This window comes from Drosophila rhopaloa, unplaced genomic scaffold (genome assembly GCF_018152115.1).
Source record: "Drosophila rhopaloa isolate 14029-0021.01 unplaced genomic scaffold, ASM1815211v1 contig_2, whole genome shotgun sequence".
NCBI lineage: Eukaryota > Metazoa > Arthropoda > Insecta > Diptera > Drosophilidae > Drosophila > Drosophila rhopaloa.
This window is the reverse complement of record NW_025335083.1, coordinates 7,527,827-7,545,967: the sequence shown is the minus strand read 5'-3', so window position 1 is coordinate 7,545,967 and position 18,141 is coordinate 7,527,827. Positions and strand designations below refer to the sequence as shown.

Sequence of the window (18,141 nt, the reverse complement as noted above, 5' to 3'; positions counted from 1 at the left end):
TGTCGAATTCCGATAGTGCAATCGATGGTTCTGCAGGCTAAAGTTCCAGAGCTTTGACAACCCTGGAATACACATCGATTAACGTAGCTGAAAATTGTTTTATGTTTAATTAAAGACAGGCGGATAAAACGAGAACTATTTAGTGTTATGAGCGTTAAATAGTCGACACCGATTTCCAGCCAGGACCTTTGTTACTGTTGAAGTCTTGTACCGATTACCTACTCCTTGCAAAGGAAACAATTTTGTTAGTGGTTTGTGGTGGACACTCAATTTTCGTCAAAAGCAGCTTCGAAGAAAATAAAATTCTGGACCAGCCGCAACATTTATCAGCATGACGACGAAACACATTTATTCCACGACTAATTTATCAGACCTGCAGCTTAAGGAGCAGGGCAACTGTTTATTTGCTGCTCGAAAATATGACGACGCAATAAACTGTTACTCAAAGGCCATCGTAAGTATCACCGTATTGTAATGTGTTTGTTGTTTACATTGGCATGTACTATGCTCTAAATATCATACATGTACATACCCTACCAGATAAAAAACCCCACAAACGCTACCTACTTCACAAATCGAGCCCTCTGCAACCTGAAACTAAAGCGTTGGGAGCTGTGCTGCCAGGATTGTCGGCGAGCATTAGACATCGACGCCAACCTTCTGAAAGGACACTTCTTCCTGGGCCAAGGACTAATGGAAATCGACAGCTTTGACGAGGCCATAAAGCACCTTCAACGGGGTTGGAAGTCTGCGAATATGAGTGGCTTTATTCTAATAACATTTACATTTCAGCATATGATCTGTCCAAGGAACAAAAACAAAACTTTGGGGATGATATTACACTCCAGTTGAGACTAGCTCGCAAAAAACGATGGAATGTCTTGGAGGAGAAGCGAATACACCAGGAAATCGAATTGCAAAGCTATTTAAATCGGTAATAGAAACTATTTGTATTCCCTTCAATATACTTACCTGTTAGGCGATTTATGGAAGACAAGGGCATACATATACAAGGTACCGACTCCTGTTTTTGATTCCTTTTATTGTACCAAAATTGCCTATATATATATATATGTTGTCTACTAGAAACAAAGGCTTTCTATCATTCTGATTATCCAGGGAATACATAAGTTATGAGTTCTTAAAAAAAAGAAAAAAACCATTCTAAAAAACCATTCTAAAATATAATATAACGGAAACTTTTGTGGTGCGAAAGAATCCCCTATTTCACAATTTGGTTGTGTAAAACTATATTCTCCTCACAAAATTTAGATGAATTACATATTTTAACAGATTACATTAATAACGAACAAATTCGAAATAATGGAATAATCGAAACATTTTTTTAAGTCCATCGTTTTCCTATCCTGCAGAAAGCAGGTACTTTGTAGAAAAATTAATATTTTTGCCATTTTTTCAAAGTTCTATCACGAAACAATGTAACTGTTACTGATATAAGCATACAAAGTTTAGATTGCATAGTTCACCAGAGGATTCTAGAAATAACTTAATCTTCGAAAAACTAATTTTGTATATTTAATACAGGTTAATAAAGGGAGATATGGAAAACCGTTTGGCTCATTTAAAACTGAATGAAAATGCGCACGATGATCAGCTAAAGGACAAGCAGCAGGAAATTGAACAAGAATGTGTAAGTTTAAATCAAACTCCAGCTTGAATTATTTTGTTACTTCTAAAAATTGATTTACCTTATTTTTTTTTGTTTTAGGATGACCATATAAAAGAACTAAACAATATATTTTCTAAAGTTGATGAACGCCGAAGGGTAAGTAGCAAATCAATTCAATTGAAAATAATTTTTAAAGTAGTAAACAAGTTATTATTTGTCCTTATAGTTTTGCTAGTTACCTGTCGATTGTTTTTCATTAATTTTTAAACTTACAGAAACGCGACGTTCCCGATTTTCTATGTGGCAAAATTAGTTTTGAGATATTAACGGACCCTGTGATAACTCCATCTGGAATTACCTATGAACGTAAAGATATTGAAGAGCATTTACAGCGGGTTGGTCATTTTGACCCAGTTACACGCGTGAAGCTCACTCAGGATCAATTAATACCAAATTTTTCAATGAAGGAAGTGGTTGACTCTTTTATTGCAGAGAACGAATGGTCTTTAGATTATTGAGTTATGTTTTATGACATTATCATTGTAATTGATTAGATGTTAGAACCCAGTTCCCATTGTCTAAAAACCAGAATAGGGATAATAAATGTGGATCTGTAAGTGTTTTAAGTTATATTATTAACAGGTAAAATGAAAAGAACGTCCTGAAAGTTATTTTTAAAATATGCCATGGGAACAATTCAAAATTATTTAAAACAATTTATTTAACTGTTACAATGTAAGGTAAGTCTATCGTTTAATCCTTTCCGTTGTGAATTGAAAACCCTAAATAAATAAATAAATAATTTAATTCAAAATTAAACAAAGCCTGCTGTGATACTTGTATTCACTTGTTAATGCACAATGTTGGCAAACTCTGTGTTCTTGCCGATTCAACAACCAAAAGATTGCTCAATTTCTGAAAGTTGGATTGGATTTGTATAGACCAGTTGCCAAACAGTTTGTCAAAATTCAGAAGTTCAGGAAATACCTAAAATGACTTGATGTCCTTTACGAAAACATTGAGGCGTATCATGCAAGAAATAAACAAATCTTCAAAAATACCAGGCGAAGTAATTTGGTCTGAAGCACAATAAATAATAAAGTTTGGAGCTCAACAATTTTATTTGGAAAGGATTATTTTAATGTTACAGGAACAGCTGATTTATAATATTATATGTTTTCCGTGTAACCCTAAGCTCTTGTAGGCCAAAATTACCGGTGGCTTAGTAGGAATTGAGGGGTGGTCAGTGGGACTCCAACTTTCATATCTGTAAAAAAAGCCAAAACAATTGTTTGTTCCCTAACCATGTTCCGTTTCTCATCGTTTTAAATGATTGCTTCGGCACTATCTTGACAATACATCGATAAACCTTGTGTTTACAAACATTTACAGCTATCATATTTAAAGGTTTTTGATTTTGTCAAATCCTAATAGACTTTGACATAATTTTGTTTAATAATTATTTGGTAATACGATGGATTCTTCCCAAAGTCAGTCTATGATGGCTGCGGAAGGCTCGGCTCAAGGTGTTCGAATCTTGTGCTTGCAAAACCTGATTGAGAAGAATATTGAGATAGGTAGGTAACAATAGTGCAGTACAATACTAAAAGTATAATATGATTGATATAATGCAGAGCAACAAATTGAAAACAAGACGTTTGACCAATCCATCGCGGCAATCGAAGAAATCCTTCGTACAGCGAACGATATTAACAAGGGACATGAGGACCGCCGAACAAATTCGACGGAACTTGTATTGGACACGGAGTTATTGAGACGAAATCATGAAGTTGTGGGCAAAGCCATACAGCACAACACTAACTTTACGGACAGAATGCTGATCACGGCAATCGTAAGTATGTACTTTAGTTTATCGATAAATAACTATAATGTTTAAACTCCCGACAGAATGAAATGGTCTTTAAAGAACATGAAGAGGATTGGGACGCCGTATGCGCACTGGCCATTCAGTTTGGGAGACCGCTCTTCACAAATGATAGCATGCTACCATTCATTGATGTTGCTCCAAAGGAGGTCATACCCAAACAGCGTGCCCAACGCAAACAAAAATCCCTGGTAAGTCTACTCGTAAATTATAAGGTTAAATTTTATTTAGGATCATCAGGCGAGTCGGTCTACAACATCTGCCATCTGTGCCTATTTAAATGTCGGGGAAAAGATTCTGCGATGAAGGCCTACTCAACGACAGAAAATCGCAAAAATCTCCCATACATATTTAATGGTATTTACGACTTTTTAGGTTTGATAAATTTATTATTGTAATTATACCTGGAAATCCAAAAAGTTAATAATATCTCTGGAAGTAGTTCCATATTGCGCCTGCTGCAGTCAAAACTTTTTATAACTGACCAATAAGAAACTTTCCTTTGTGTAAATATTTAATCTATTGATTATTTTGCTTAATCGTGCTATTTATTTTGTAGGTTGAGGAAAAGCGTCCGAAGAAGAGTGATAAATTGGAACGCAAGGACGAAGGCGCAGCCTCCGTCAGCCATATACTGAAACAGATCAGACAAATATATCGAGAGGGCGATAATCAGCCGATTCCGTATTTTAAATTAATTTGCAATCCAAACAACTTTATGGACACCGTTCAGAATGCATTGCAAATTTCGTTTCTTGTCAAGGAGAACTATATTTCCGTTGAAAACGGCGAGGATGGTTTGCCGTTGGTTCACGTTGTAAATTCAAAAAGAGTGGAGGGTAATGAGTCTGCACAGGCTATATGTTCTATCGATGTTACATTTTGTGAGGTATGTATGCAGGTTATATTTAAATGCTTTGGTCCTAAAAATGTGCTTTACAGAAAATGGCAAAGTACTACAACCTTAGAGAGCCAATGTTGAAAAGACTTCAAGCTGACGAAAGTTAGATTTAACACTTAATTCCGATATATAGTTTATAATAAAAAAACAATAAATACAAAAACAAAACGTTTTAAATGCTTTATGAAATTTGTCAGAAGTCTTCCAAATTCTTATACTAGTAAGGGGTTTAATAATCAGTTTTGGTGTGAATGAATAGTTAGAGTTGGAAAACTACAGATAAGATTTGGATCTTGTTTGCATATTAAATGTTTAAGCTGTATGCTTTTGCAAATTGGAAGAATAAAACAAAGCATAATAAATAATAATTTCAATATTTGCAAGCTTGTAAAACATTTAAGGCTCTTCTAATAATAAACCATTTAGAAGAAAGTAAAAATCGAACCATGTTTTGAGTGCCTGTACATATGCATAGTATTGACAGGTTGCATTCAAGGGAAAGAGTTTAATCATTAAATTATCAAATCTATTTATTTTATTTAAACGATTCAGCAACTATTTTACTCTGGATTAGAATCTCACTATTATAATTCAAAAAAACAAACTAATTAAATTTTTTTTAAAAGATTTGCTTATGAAAACAAAAGTTTCCCATAAAGAAAGTTATACTAGATAGTTAGTAGTAATATTAGTTAAAAACAATTTATTCATTTATTTAAAACAAAATCAATTTTAAAATGTGGATTACTATTTTTTAATGTATTTGCACAATTATAATAAATCTTCGTACCTGCACTCCATGGGTAACAAAAAATATAGCAATAAAACATTACTTTCCCCATTAGGAAACGAATGGAATGCTTCATTCATTAAAAAATCACTCCCAAGCTTGAAATAAGTGTACTTTTGGCTGGCTCCACAGTGCTATTAATTGAATTCCGTTAACTTAATTCTACAAAGAAATTAAGATTAATTAAAATTTATTACGCAGAGAAGCTTAGGGTTAATTGCATTTGTGTGGTCGATGGAGTTTTAAAGGCTTGGCGTGAAATAAAGGCTTGATAATAGTGCAGCGCTTCTATACAAACTTGATATATAGTACAATAAATTACTAGAAACACTATGGTCGGAGATTTGGTTTTCTCTACCTTATGTCTTCGAAAAGTCTAGTCTGTAAAGTGTATGAAACTGAGCTAATATTTAATTATATATCAAACCAAAATGAAGATTTATTACTTCATATCAGCATAGCAACAAACGACCTAATTAATAGACGCCCAATCTTCAAAATACAAAATTAATGATGCACAAGCGCAGTTTATAAGTTTGCTAAGATGGGGTTTGAGTCAGAAAATCTATGAATTAGAGCCTTGTATGGGTGTACAAAACTGTTCGAAAAACAAAATTGTAGGTCAATAGTTAGTTCTGTCGATGGAAACAGTTTAATAGTAAAATCCTACTACTAATATTTATAAATTTATTTCAAAGCCAAAACTGGTTCAAAGCCAACATTTTCTTTTTAATCCAGTGCATAATACTAAAAATAACTTAGCCAATGTATTAACCTATGTATTTATTGCTAATGGTGTGTTAGGGGAACGTAAATTCTGGTGTACTTGTGGATTATTATTAAGTGCCTGGAATTATAGTAAATCCTGAATTAGTTTCGGTTAAGATCCAAACAAAGTAGTTAAAGAAATTGCAATTGAGTAAAAGTTCTTGAATTTTTAAGAGTTACTTCTAAAAGTTTAAAAATCATATACCATTTCCGTTCTCTAGTTTTGATAAAAGAAAGATTTATCTCCAGATAAAAATAAAAGATTTTCTATAAATTAACATAACATAAAACGTTGCGATCATAGCGAAATAAAATATTTTAATTCCAAAATTTGCATTTGATAGCAGAACGTTGTCTAATAATTAAACAAAAAGTTTTGTTGGAATAACCAAAGAAGCAAATCTTCTTTGTTTAGAATCAAATTATAATTACGAATGCATAAATAACTTGTAAGGACTTCCCTAATAATATTTGTCAAAGTAACCATGTACTCAAGGAACTTCTTTTTGAACATTTTCAGGACCCTAGCTTTTTTTTATCAATTGTGTGGGTAGCTTAGTTCCGACATGAGTTCAGCTGAATTATAACCAATTTCAGCTCCATAAATTTCTTTGGATTACTTTCGCATTAAGCGTTTGCGTAAGGTTCGAATGTACATTTGTTCTCGCATTGATATTCCGCTGAAAGCTACATAAAGTTAAATGCATACATATGCAGAGACATCACCCACATTATTGTAACTCACCCATGGTCACACGTACAATTGAGGGCAGTGTAATAGCATCGAGAGTCCAAGGTTAAATGTGCTTTTCGCATTATCTAGTTTCATAGATTACAAATTCTTTAACTAAGATTCTTTACAGATTATCCTTTAGATAAGTCATAACGATTAGAATAGATAGAATTTAGATAGCTGCCCCATAAACTTAATATCTAAAAAAGGTTTTTATATAGTTTGTATAAGAAATCTTAGTATTTGGTGCAATTAACTAAACTAAATATATTTAATACATTTTATTTTGTGTATAAAACCGGGTTTGAAAATGAGTACAAAATATATATAATTTGAATTAAATTTTAAATATTAATTTTGGTTTTAAAAGCGATTTAATCATAATTGGAACTTGGTTTTTATTATAATGTGTATATATTTCTAACATTAATATTTTTTTTTGCTGCTCAATATAGTTCTTAGAAATGAGTATTATATTTATTTTTTAATATTTAATATAGTTTCATTTTAAAATTATATTTGCTTATCTTTGATCATTTTGATTTTGTCGGTGGGTTCTTTTGTGCTACTATTTCGGCGCGAGCTGTGGGTATGCTCATATCTGTATGTACGCACGTTTGGCTCCAGACTTTTGGGTGGCGCTGGCAAATGACTCTATGCCTATGTGAATGGCATAGTGGGGCCCCACTCCTCCGGGGAATCGGGGAGCTCCGGGTGCTGTTGTTGGCACTCGATCGCCAGAGCTGCGCTGATGCTCGCGGTGCGCTCTGCCTCCAATCCAACACTTCTGTTCCCAAAGCCGCTTTCCCGAAAATTCAGTTCGGATTTCAGTTCGGATTTGAGTACCACGCGATGAAGACGGCGGCTTCAATTAATCCAGAATTAAGAGTGCAGTGATACGGGGTTTTGTATACTTTTTCAAATAGTTAAAAGTTAAAATTATGAAAAAAAAATTAATTGGTTTTGCTTTTTAAAAACTGATTCCGTGATTTCGTGAAGTAAATTTAAGCTCTGATCCTTAAAGTTTTGATAATTAATATACGCGTATCCTACAGCTAAAGTTGAATTCCACTACTTGTGTATCAATCAATACCCGTCTTAAAACAAATATAACGAATTAATTAGTGATTGTAACGAAAAGTGAAATAAAAAGGTATTCTGATAGATGATCGACTTGAACGACGATCCGTATCCTTTTGTTTTTCCATTTGCTTTTTTGTGTTAAATCTCATTACAATTGTTTGACTTGTTAACTCTTGGCCTCTTCAAAGGCCCGAAGACATTTTGAATACGGGCTTAATTGCTTTTGGGAAAAGTGTGTAATTGATTTGGGGTTTCTTGAAACGCGTTTTGGGACAAACCAATTTACCTCAATCGAATTGAACCGCTATCTTCTCGATGACAGTAATCACTCAAGTACTGTATGCATAGTGAAAGAAAGCCCTCTGTCGATGGAAGTTTCAATCCCCATAACACTACATTATTTTGCATGCCTTAAATGTAACAACGTTATTACAGTCATTAAGTTTTAGGATTGAACGGATAATAACAAAGTCTGCCACAAAAGTAGTTGTCCAAATCTGAAAGCGAAATCAAATGTATCCAATTCGATCCGTGACAGAGACTAACATTTTCCACATAATGTTTTTCGGTTATCTTTTTCGGCAATTCGGATATTTAAACAAACCCATCTGGGCGCACACATATGTATGTTTCAAAATATTTTCCCGTTTTGCTAATTGCGGAAGTTTCACATAATGTAAGCGAGTGTGAATGACGAAATACAAGAATGCGAGAATATGACATGTGTATCAAAATATTTTGGACAGACGTACTTTGGTTTCCATGGGCGGACGATTGAAGATTTTCTAAACACTTCACTTTAATGCAAGTTCTTCATAATATCCGCACTCTTTGGATTGAGTGTTTCTGAGTTCAGTGGCATGGTGAAGTGCTAATGCCATTGCAACACTGAGTTCGTGGATGTGCATACATGGGCAAATGCAGTTTCACTGCATAGATAGGCCCAATATGGGCCTATTGACACAGATAAGTATGAAAAGTACATTGTGACATTAGGAATTTATATATACCCGGTACTCGTACTGTTCTAGGGTATATTGCTCTTACCAAATGTGTGTCAGTGGCGGAAAAAGCACTTTTATATCGTTAGAAAGACTTTATTCCACTTAGGAATAGTTGAACACCAAATTAGTACTACAAATTTCAGCTACATATAACTGAATAACGTTTTTATCGTATGATATTTCATGGAAACATCTTAATATCAATCTCTTTTGATCGGAGATATTGTTTTTGCTTAGCATCCTACCATTATTTTAAAAAATTGTGACAAAAATGTCCTTTTCAAGAGAATTTTAAAGATACAAAACCCCAGACTTGAATTATGCTTAAATAGAACGGTATTCTTAAGCCGCAGCTTTAAATGAACTGATTTATATAATTATATAAAATATTTTATATGCGTATTTGTAGTATACGCAATAGTTGTGTGCTCATACATAGCTCCAAAATGTTGAGTGGGTGTGGAGGCTTCTAATGAAATACGCCCTTCCCATTTTTGTTCACGGATGTTTGTAGTGTATGCTGCCGAAAGTACATCCATTCCAGTCGAATAGTCACGGTCGGTTTATTCGTAATCAATGGAAATAATGGAACTTGAGTTCCTCTGTGTGAGCTGCTAATACAAAGCCTGAACATGCGTACGGGCACATATTGAAGATTGCTTAAAACGATAGTGAATTTATCTACAAAACATACAAAAATAATCGAACTTGTAGCTTGTAAGTCAAAAACAATGGCATCAGTCTAATTTTAAAGTTAGACTTTACTAATGTTTTAAGAAAAATTTGTATTTAATTTTTGAATTTCAGTTTTAATTATGAACAATTTTTAAAGAACCAATCCTTTTAAATATTTTAAGTTTTAATTGTTTTATTCTTGTTTTGTGATTTCAGGCTTAAAAATGGCAAAGCTGTTATTAATATTCAGGTAAAATATAACATTTCATAACTCACAAGCTTTTATAGTTTCTAAAGCCCAACTAAATGGATTTCCCAATAGATACAAATTTGATAGCCAAAAAGAGGGCGGGTTGAACATATCTCCATCAGCTGCATTTAATCAAGATTTTTGTTTACCCTCGCCGCCAAACAGTGGCTCGTTTTCACTGAAAAGTTTGTAAAAAGAGCAGCTATCAAACAGATCTTGAACGTATTTTGTTTGCCTATGAAATTGCCTTGATTCATCAGTAGACATTCATTTTACAAATCGGAAGTGCATTAGATTTATGATGTATTTGAACAAATGTTCCTTTAATTATCTATTCCTAAACAAATAAATCTTAAAACTACTGAATTTTGGCAATTTGACCTTTTTTTTCCAAAAATAAAACTTATTTCTTAAACTGCTGATTTTTGTGTGAACTTATTTTTGACAATTTTTTTATAGGTTTCATCTAACAATTGCTTTTTTTTAATTAATCGAGGTATATACCAAGAAATTATTTTATACATTTTTAAATTTACGAGTCTATGCAAAATAATTGTCAATGAATCCTAGAGAATATGGATAGATGAAACATTAGGGAAAACTATGGTGTCTTTTCATATTTTAAGTCGAATCTTAAGGAATATATTTAAATTAATTAATTCTAATTATTTGCAGCATTTTATTACTATTGAATTATTTTCGACTACATTTAAAATGCTTTAAACATTATAAACGAAAACTAAGTAACATTAATGGTTATTATTTTATATTTATAAACTTATCTGATTTCCAGTATTTTTATCGCTCTTGCATCTATACTCGATAACAGTTTCGTAAAGGCGGAATTATCCACTAAAGATCGAATAAAGGTAGGTGTTCAATACTGCTTTGACGTTTAATTGATTTTAAGAATTATTTTATTATAATTTATTTCTAATTAAAGTGCAATATATTGTATATATTGTAAAATTTTGGTGTTATATGTGACAATCAGGAATCTTGAATATCGAATTTAAATTTATTTTGACCGTCATTTGACAATCTTCTGTGTCTGAATCGGAATGCTGTTACACATTAATTTTTTTAGGGCAACCCCTTATAAAGTGGATTATAAATTATCGCTCTAAAGAAACATTTCGTGTAAAAAAGACTTAGGTCAGAGGGGCGCTTTAAAGCTATACCATGCTTTTTGAAAATATGTCTCGCGACGTCAATGCGCTTTTTGTTAATAGCACGCTAATCTTGCTTTAAAGTCGTAAATTCTTTTTTAATACCTTCATAATTACAAACAAATTTTGTAAGTGGATGTTTTCTGAAATTGAAAGAAACTAAATTATAGCTCTGCGTTTTTTTTTTGTCAAGCGCCATTCATCCGTTTTTCGAAATTCTATTAACTTAACTGAATAGTCTACCACAGACACTTTTTGTTTGTTTCAAAATTAATTGGCAAAAAATTGGACAACTGCCATAAAGAGACTGAAATGGGTATTATAAATCATTTACATTTTATTATTTTTTACATTTCTTTATGATTAGAAACATCAAGATTGGCTGAAAGAGCACAGCAAACCTAAGGCGAAAAAAATACATACGAACAACTCATATTATGAGCTGGCAAACTTATGGCACACGAGAAAAAATTTATCTCTTAAGCAAAAACCAACTAACAAAGAAGAATATTTAGAAAATGAGACGACTAGTAAAATATCTAACAAATCGAATGAAATAGTATTAAAGCCAACGAATATATTTATAAATGACACCAAACAAAATACATCGACTCCTAAATCTGATCTGGAAGCAACTACAATAGCAACATTGCTTACTAAGGATCCAATTGAAAATGGTAACGTTGCGACTACAAGTCAAACCCCAAGTATTGTGGAGGTTTTCTCTTCTCCAAATCCACCGAAAGTAATAACAACAAAAAAGCTGAAGAAGAATGTTAATCCATATCCACGATGGGACAAGTGGAGCAACTGGAGCGCGTGTTCTCGAAGTTGCGGCGGGGGCGTTAAGTATCAAATTCGAAAATGCATCAGCAAGTAAGTTATATACTATAAGGTCCATCAATTATTTTCATGCTTTGTTTAGCACAGCTATAGTCAGATATAGTTTTTGACCAAATTTAAATCAGATTTAATTTCTCTAGACCTGGAAATTCCTTTAATCTTTAATTCATTTTTATTGACTCTCATTTGTGTTCAATATTCTTCACCCGTTTACGATAAACTACTTTTTTAAATAGTTAAATGTAAATCATTCACTTGTTATTCTGATAAAAGGTTTTTAGTTTTGAAACACTATGGCTGACTGTATCCACATGTTATAAAATTAAAAGCTATCCTTTCCGACGAACCTAATCTTCCTATAAGTTAAGGCTGAATTACAATCATTTCTCAAAGCACATATTTTTTTTTATTTTAGAAACCCAGTGACGAATAATCAGCTTACGAGTAATGCATGTGTGGGCTACTTTAAACGTTATCAGCTATGCAATGATGTGCCTTGCGACGCGCAATCCCCGGATTTTCGAGCTACTCAATGTACAACTTACAACGAAATAGAGTTTCATGGTCATCGATATAGGTGGGAACCTTATGTAAAGGGTATGCATTTACAATGATCCATAATCTAAAAAGACATAAATTATTTTCCTTATATTTTTTAAACACCACCAAAAATTGACAATTGGTGTTTATGCTTTTAAACATATTTTAGGGCTTGGTGACACCGTTATATATTTTTATTTTAATCAAACTGTTTTCTATATAATGTAACAAGCCGTAAACTTTTTATAGACGATGCTGAATGTGAACTCAACTGCATGCCATTTGGAATGAAATCATTTGCCACACTGAATGAATCTGTAATTGATGGTACACCTTGTCAACATCCCGCTGAATACTATCGATCGCAACTTTGGGATCGCGCTGTTTGCGTTGATGGTGCTTGTAAGGTGAGTTAAACCTAGAAGAAATGACTACAGGTGCTTTAATTAAGGTTTCCACATTTTTGTTACCCTTTTTATGAGTGTTGATCCCATCAGGTTATTTTAATGAATTAAGAAATGCAAGAATTATTTAAGGATTTGGCATGAGTTATTAACTTTCTTTATTGTATATGAACAAAAATACACATCTATAACTTGTAATTTTATTTCACTTTTTATGGTTGCTTTTATAATTTGTATTTTTATATTGAAAATGGATTTATTTCAATAATAAATTTAATTATACAGTTCCATCTCCAGCAACAAAGTAATGATGGCACATTAAAAAGCACTAATTATGCGTTCTTCTTTTAATACTAAAGCTTTTTCAAGTACAAAATCACATCGAATGCTTAGTACTGGTTGTACATTGAATCAGAAAGCACACAAAATTCATAGTGATCTGTAATTTAAGGTTTATAAATTTAGAGATTTAAATTGGTTTCGTTTTCTATATTCTTCGCGTTGCTTATCCAATTATTTGGTGTTTGTTCTACGTATTTTTATTAATTTGTTCTGCAATTCATATTAAAGCAGCCAGTTTAAATTCGTGCGTGTGAAGTACACTAAGGATAGAGGGTTTTCCCTTTATTGTGAACCTTTGATTAACACAAGGTTAAAAGATTCAAGTAAAATGTATTTCTGGTGCATTTTTGAGTTATTGGTTACATTTTCAAGTTAAAGCGATATAATTATTTTTGGTTTTTATGCTTTAAGGTACATTAAGGTATATTAACGAAATTATTTCTATAACTTGTATAGGATCGGTCATCCTGGTAAAAAAAAGACTCATAAAAAACAAAATAAAATAAATAAAAATAAAATAATCAAAAAGAAACCTTAAATTACATTTTAATAAATTGTACCAAAAAAAATGTATGTTTCATTTTTGCGAACAGGGAGTCTTGTGCGCCAAAAACCCACTTTCGTTTACAAAGAAAACTGTCGATTTAATTTAATGTAATTCTTGCTTTTGAAATATAAAAACTAAAGATATTTTACTATATAATATAATAATGATTTTTAAACTTTTAACCATGTTTTAAAGTTTGTAGATTTTCCACGTAATAGTTTAATTTTTCCAAAAACTTGAAACCATTTGTTTTTACCGTTCTGCATCTTAAGTTTTAAATTGATACCTGAAAAAATGGAATAGGTCAACAAATCAAAGTAAAAAGAATTCCGTAAAAGCAAAAACTAGAACGGGTCCAAAGAGCTTAATTTCAATGAATTATTTTAGTAAACACATTGCCGCAGTTGTGCGTACAGAAAGGCCATCCAAAAAGCAATTACTTGTAGAACATATGCCCCTTAATAAGGCGGAATGTATTTCGTACACATTTATTTTTTGTTTATCTTGATCTCTTAATAAGTGGCCAATAAATAATGTTTTTGCATAGCCCAAGAATTCCACTCGTATTACCCTGAACTTACTATATATAAAAAGTATTTTTAATATTCTTGTGCAGAAGCTGAACATAGTTTTCGAAGAGTAGGTCGAAAAAGTTGAGATCATTTTATTACTTATATATCAAAAATATAGTGTAAGTTCCTAACGGCTTAAAAGTCAGTGTAACCGTAAAATTTACATGAAATGAAAACATTGATTGCATTACTTTTACTGGTGAGTAAATAACACGATTTATTGAAAAATTACTGGAATAAAATATTATATAAGAAGTATTATAAATTTTTGTTACGTTTATTTAAACTATTTTATAGGCGGTTCACGCCAGTGGCGACATTGATGGACTGTATGCGCACAGTGGGTCCGTCACTTGCGGAGGATTACTGTGTCGGCCCGTCACTGGGATCTTCACTCGGGATCCCCTTCCCGAACACGAACTTATACACGTTACTACCTTACCAGCGGGTGCATCGAATATTTCAATAACAGAACTTAAAAATAGCATCAACTTGCTAGGTAAATTCTATTGCAATATTCTAATATTCTAAGCTCATTCATTCTGGATTCCAGTGTTGAGGACGTCCAATGAGGTATCCGTTTTTAATGGCGAGAGTACTGTATCGGAAAGTGGATCTTATGAAGCGGTTGGAGCCACATTCGACTATCACCGAATCGACGGAGCACAAGACAGTACTGGGGTGACGGAGTGGATCACAAGTATTGGACCCATCAGGGACTCATTGCAACTTATGGTATTGTATTTCTACATTCTACAATTGGTCATGTTTTCTCGTCCATTCTCGGGGTTTCTCGTGTTCATGTTAGCTTTGTTAAAAGTCATATTTTGTATGAATCCTTCCTTTCAATTTTGCGGGTGTATCAGTTCATCGCAATATGGTATTCCCTTTGCTTTTATAAAAAAAAAAAAAGATCCACGGTATAAGTTTTGACATTTGTTTTCAGCAAACATGTTCTTTGATTTTTTAAAGTAGTATGGGGTATTTTTTGTGCAGTTTTTATATGTTAACGCTTATGTTTTTTGCAGTTTTTAAGTTTTAAGTGCGGACGAGAAAATGAAGATCGATTTTTTGTGCTAAAAAGTACTTTGCAGAAAACATCAATTATTTCCTAATAACTCATTTTTCATTCATGGTCCTTCAGGTTTTCACTAATTCACCGAATAATACTGGTATAAAGTACGAGTACATGCTGCCAGTGATATCTGAGTCTGAGGAAAACGAGATGTCTTTGGAAAGTAACGACGGGCTGTTGAGATCCGGAATCGAGGACACCAGTTCATCCAGTAGCTCGAGGGCGGGACGTAAGCGTATCTTTAATTGGAAAGTAATTGGGTTCAGTAGTTGCACGAAGTCCTGTGGAGGCGGCACGCAGACACCCATCATACGTTGCATTCGGAAGAACCCACTGCGGTACTACTCGCAGCGCCGTTGCATGCACTCCGTGAAGCCGGTGCTGAATGAGAACCTATTGCACTGCAACACGCAACCCTGTCCAGCATATTGGCGACTGGACGAGTGGGGCGAGTGCCGCTGCCTGAGCAGTGGAGCCTTCCGGCGGCGGGAGGTGAGCTGTGTACAGGAGCTAGCCTCCGGCCTGGTCATACACGTGGACAAGGCCGCCTGCATGGAGGACCAGCCACCCACCCAGAAGCAGTGCGAGTGTCCCAGGAACCGGCGACGCAACTTGTCGCGATACCGTCTGCCAGGCACCTTGGACTACTCGAACAGCACTCAAGTCAAGCGCAGCAAGATCGACGGCAGCGAAGTCAATGCCATCTGGCTGACTTCCGAGTGGAATCAGTACTGTTCGGCCGCTTGTGGGTCGGGGGTTGAGTATCGTACTGTGTTCTGCGATCGCTCGAAGGCCGGCGAGCAGCGCTGTGATCCCAGCATCACCCCCGAAAGCCGTCGTCCTTGTGAGAAGTCCAGTTGCAAGGTGGGCGACTGGTTCACAGGACCCTGGTCCTCGTGCAACGGCGACTGCTTCGACCTGACCCGCAGCCGAGAGGTGCTCTGCATCCTTAACCAGCTGATCACCGAGGCTACGGAGTGCAAGGCAGAGCTGAAGCCCCAATCAGAGGAGAAGTGCTCCCACGAGGAGGTGGAGTACTGCGCTGCCCGTTGGCACTACTCGGAATGGTCGGAGGTAACTATGTCCAACCAAATTCCAACTGAGATTCAAATATTTGGGTTACAAGAATCTCTAACAGCTAGTACAAAATTTTATTTTATTATTGCTCTTAAGAGCACCTTGTTACAAAATCTGTCATTTATTTTTGTACACAATCAAATGTATTCCTTTTCAAAAGCAGATTCCGAATCTAGTCACGAAAATGTTACTTCACATCACAGGGTTCAGAAAATAGACCTCATTGATGAAAAAATAACGACTTAAATTATTATTCGAAATTCATTGACAACATGGCCAAGTGAAATTATTTAGCTTTTGGTCAGATTCGAATTTGTCATACCGAAATTTATTGTTATACATTAATGTATAATTTTGGTATACCAAATTCCACTGTAGTGGAATCACCATTTAAAACTTATAGTAAATCTTTATGTTTGTTGTAGTTGCAAACTTGGAGCTCCCGTCTAAAATCCGTCCTAAAAATAATGGAACCAAATTTTAATACCTCAGTTTAAAGTTCCGCACAACTGTTGCTGCTAGTAACTTCTAACTATAAGTTTAGTATGGAAACGATAATCTTTGATATCTTACAATGCCTATCATTTTCAACAGTGTTCCAAATCATGTGGAGGTGGAAATCAGCGGCGCAGTGTGAAGTGTTTGGAGTACGACATGAAGTTGAACGTCCTCCGGGAATCATCGCAATGTCGGTACACGACCAGAGAGCCAATCTATCGTGGCTGCAATGCACAAAACTGCGAAGGTGGGTTTTTTTAATGGTGGCTTTGCCAACGCAGACTTTATTTTGTACTTATCTTTATTTATTTACAGAAGTGCCGATAACTCCAGCTGTTCCGATTTGTACTGATAAGTTCCCCAACTGCCAATTGGCTTCGCAAGCAAAGCTATGTAGCTATGACTACTATCGCGACAATTGTTGTGCCTCCTGTACTGGTGGTATTTAGAGCGATTTTGAAGTATATTAAAAGTGGCATCGATCAGTAGTTCTTAAGAATCATACTTAATTTATAAACGACTCTTTAACCGCCGAGCAAAATAGCAATATACTTTAAGCATTACCCCAAATATGACATTTTATTAACTGTTACTACATGTAGCATTTCTGACACTAAAGCTCAAAATAAGGCTTGCAGGGGGAATTGCATGAAATTAAATCTTCGGTCAAGAAAAATGTATTAACGAAATTAAATAACATCTACTGAAACAGACTAACTGAAGACTTTAACATTAAAAATAGTGCATTTTCGCATTGTAAAAAGTGATGTTCTTTTAAAACCAACCAATCAGTGAAAATTTATAAATCAGAAAGCTGACACTTTACTGGTTTAAGAATAAATAAATATTTTTACTACACATTCAAATGAGCTCGTTTATTTTAAGCCCAAAGGCTGTCCATTTTATTTATCATTTTATAAACTAATTACAGCTTTATAATTTTTTACAGTTTTATGGTATATTCAAGTCGTTGAAAATAAGTTAATATAAGTTAAGTTATCAAGTTATGTTTTAAGTTAATAAATTGGGTGCTTACTTTTATTTTAAGACCAAAGGGTGTCCTTTTTATACCCTTGCAGAGGGTATTATAATTTTGGTCAAAAGTGTGCAACGCAGTGAAGGAGACATCTCCGACCCTATAAAGTATATATATTCTTGATCAGGATCACCTCCTGAGTTGATATAGCCATGTCCGTCTGTCCGTCTGTCCGTCTGTCCGTCTGTCTGTTTCTACGCAAACTAGTCTCTCAGTTTTAAAGCTATCGAGTTCAAACTTTGCACACACCCTTCTTTCCTTTGCACGCAGTATATATGTCAGAACGGCCGGGATCGGCCGACTATATCCTATAGCTGCC

At 34.2% G+C, this 18,141-nt stretch overlaps 3 protein-coding genes across 5 annotated transcripts; all 3 read left to right on the top strand.

The window, feature by feature from the left end:
- Positions 1-48: 48 nt before the first annotated feature.
- On the top strand, positions 49-2,247 carry LOC108042279 (E3 ubiquitin-protein ligase CHIP). Its single transcript, XM_017120477.2, has 6 exons — positions 49-454; positions 541-739; positions 793-934; positions 1,546-1,651; positions 1,730-1,786; positions 1,906-2,247. Exons 1-6 carry the CDS (start codon positions 332-334, stop codon positions 2,146-2,148), a joined length of 870 nt encoding a protein of 289 aa, XP_016975966.1. The 5' UTR covers positions 49-331; the 3' UTR covers positions 2,149-2,247.
- A 746-nt stretch (positions 2,248-2,993) lies between these two features.
- On the top strand, positions 2,994-4,605 carry LOC108042281 (non-structural maintenance of chromosome element 4). Its single transcript, XM_017120480.2, has 5 exons — positions 2,994-3,207; positions 3,265-3,482; positions 3,539-3,706; positions 4,075-4,404; positions 4,458-4,605. The coding sequence occupies exons 1-5, from the start codon at positions 3,105-3,107 to the stop codon at positions 4,521-4,523; spliced, it is 885 nt and encodes a 294-aa protein (XP_016975969.2). The 5' UTR covers positions 2,994-3,104; the 3' UTR covers positions 4,524-4,605.
- A 2,844-nt stretch (positions 4,606-7,449) lies between these two features.
- Positions 7,450-17,611, top strand: LOC108041440 (thrombospondin type-1 domain-containing protein 4). Of its 3 annotated transcripts, XM_044460189.1 has the most exons (12): positions 7,450-7,610; positions 7,763-7,860; positions 9,686-9,719; positions 10,513-10,588; positions 11,256-11,764; positions 12,147-12,328; positions 12,521-12,678; positions 14,434-14,635; positions 14,690-14,871; positions 15,281-16,285; positions 16,883-17,033; positions 17,102-17,610. In XM_044460189.1, the coding sequence occupies exons 3-12, from the start codon at positions 9,694-9,696 to the stop codon at positions 17,233-17,235; spliced, it is 2,625 nt and encodes an 874-aa protein (XP_044316124.1). In that variant the 5' UTR covers positions 7,450-7,610; positions 7,763-7,860; positions 9,686-9,693; the 3' UTR covers positions 17,236-17,610. The 3 variants fall into 3 exon arrangements, with proteins under 3 accessions (XP_044316124.1, XP_044316125.1, XP_044316123.1); XM_044460190.1 differs by lacking the exon at positions 7,763-7,860 and having other exon boundaries at positions 17,102-17,611; XM_044460188.1 differs by having other exon boundaries at positions 7,450-7,860.
- The last annotated feature ends 530 nt before the right edge of the window (positions 17,612-18,141 follow it).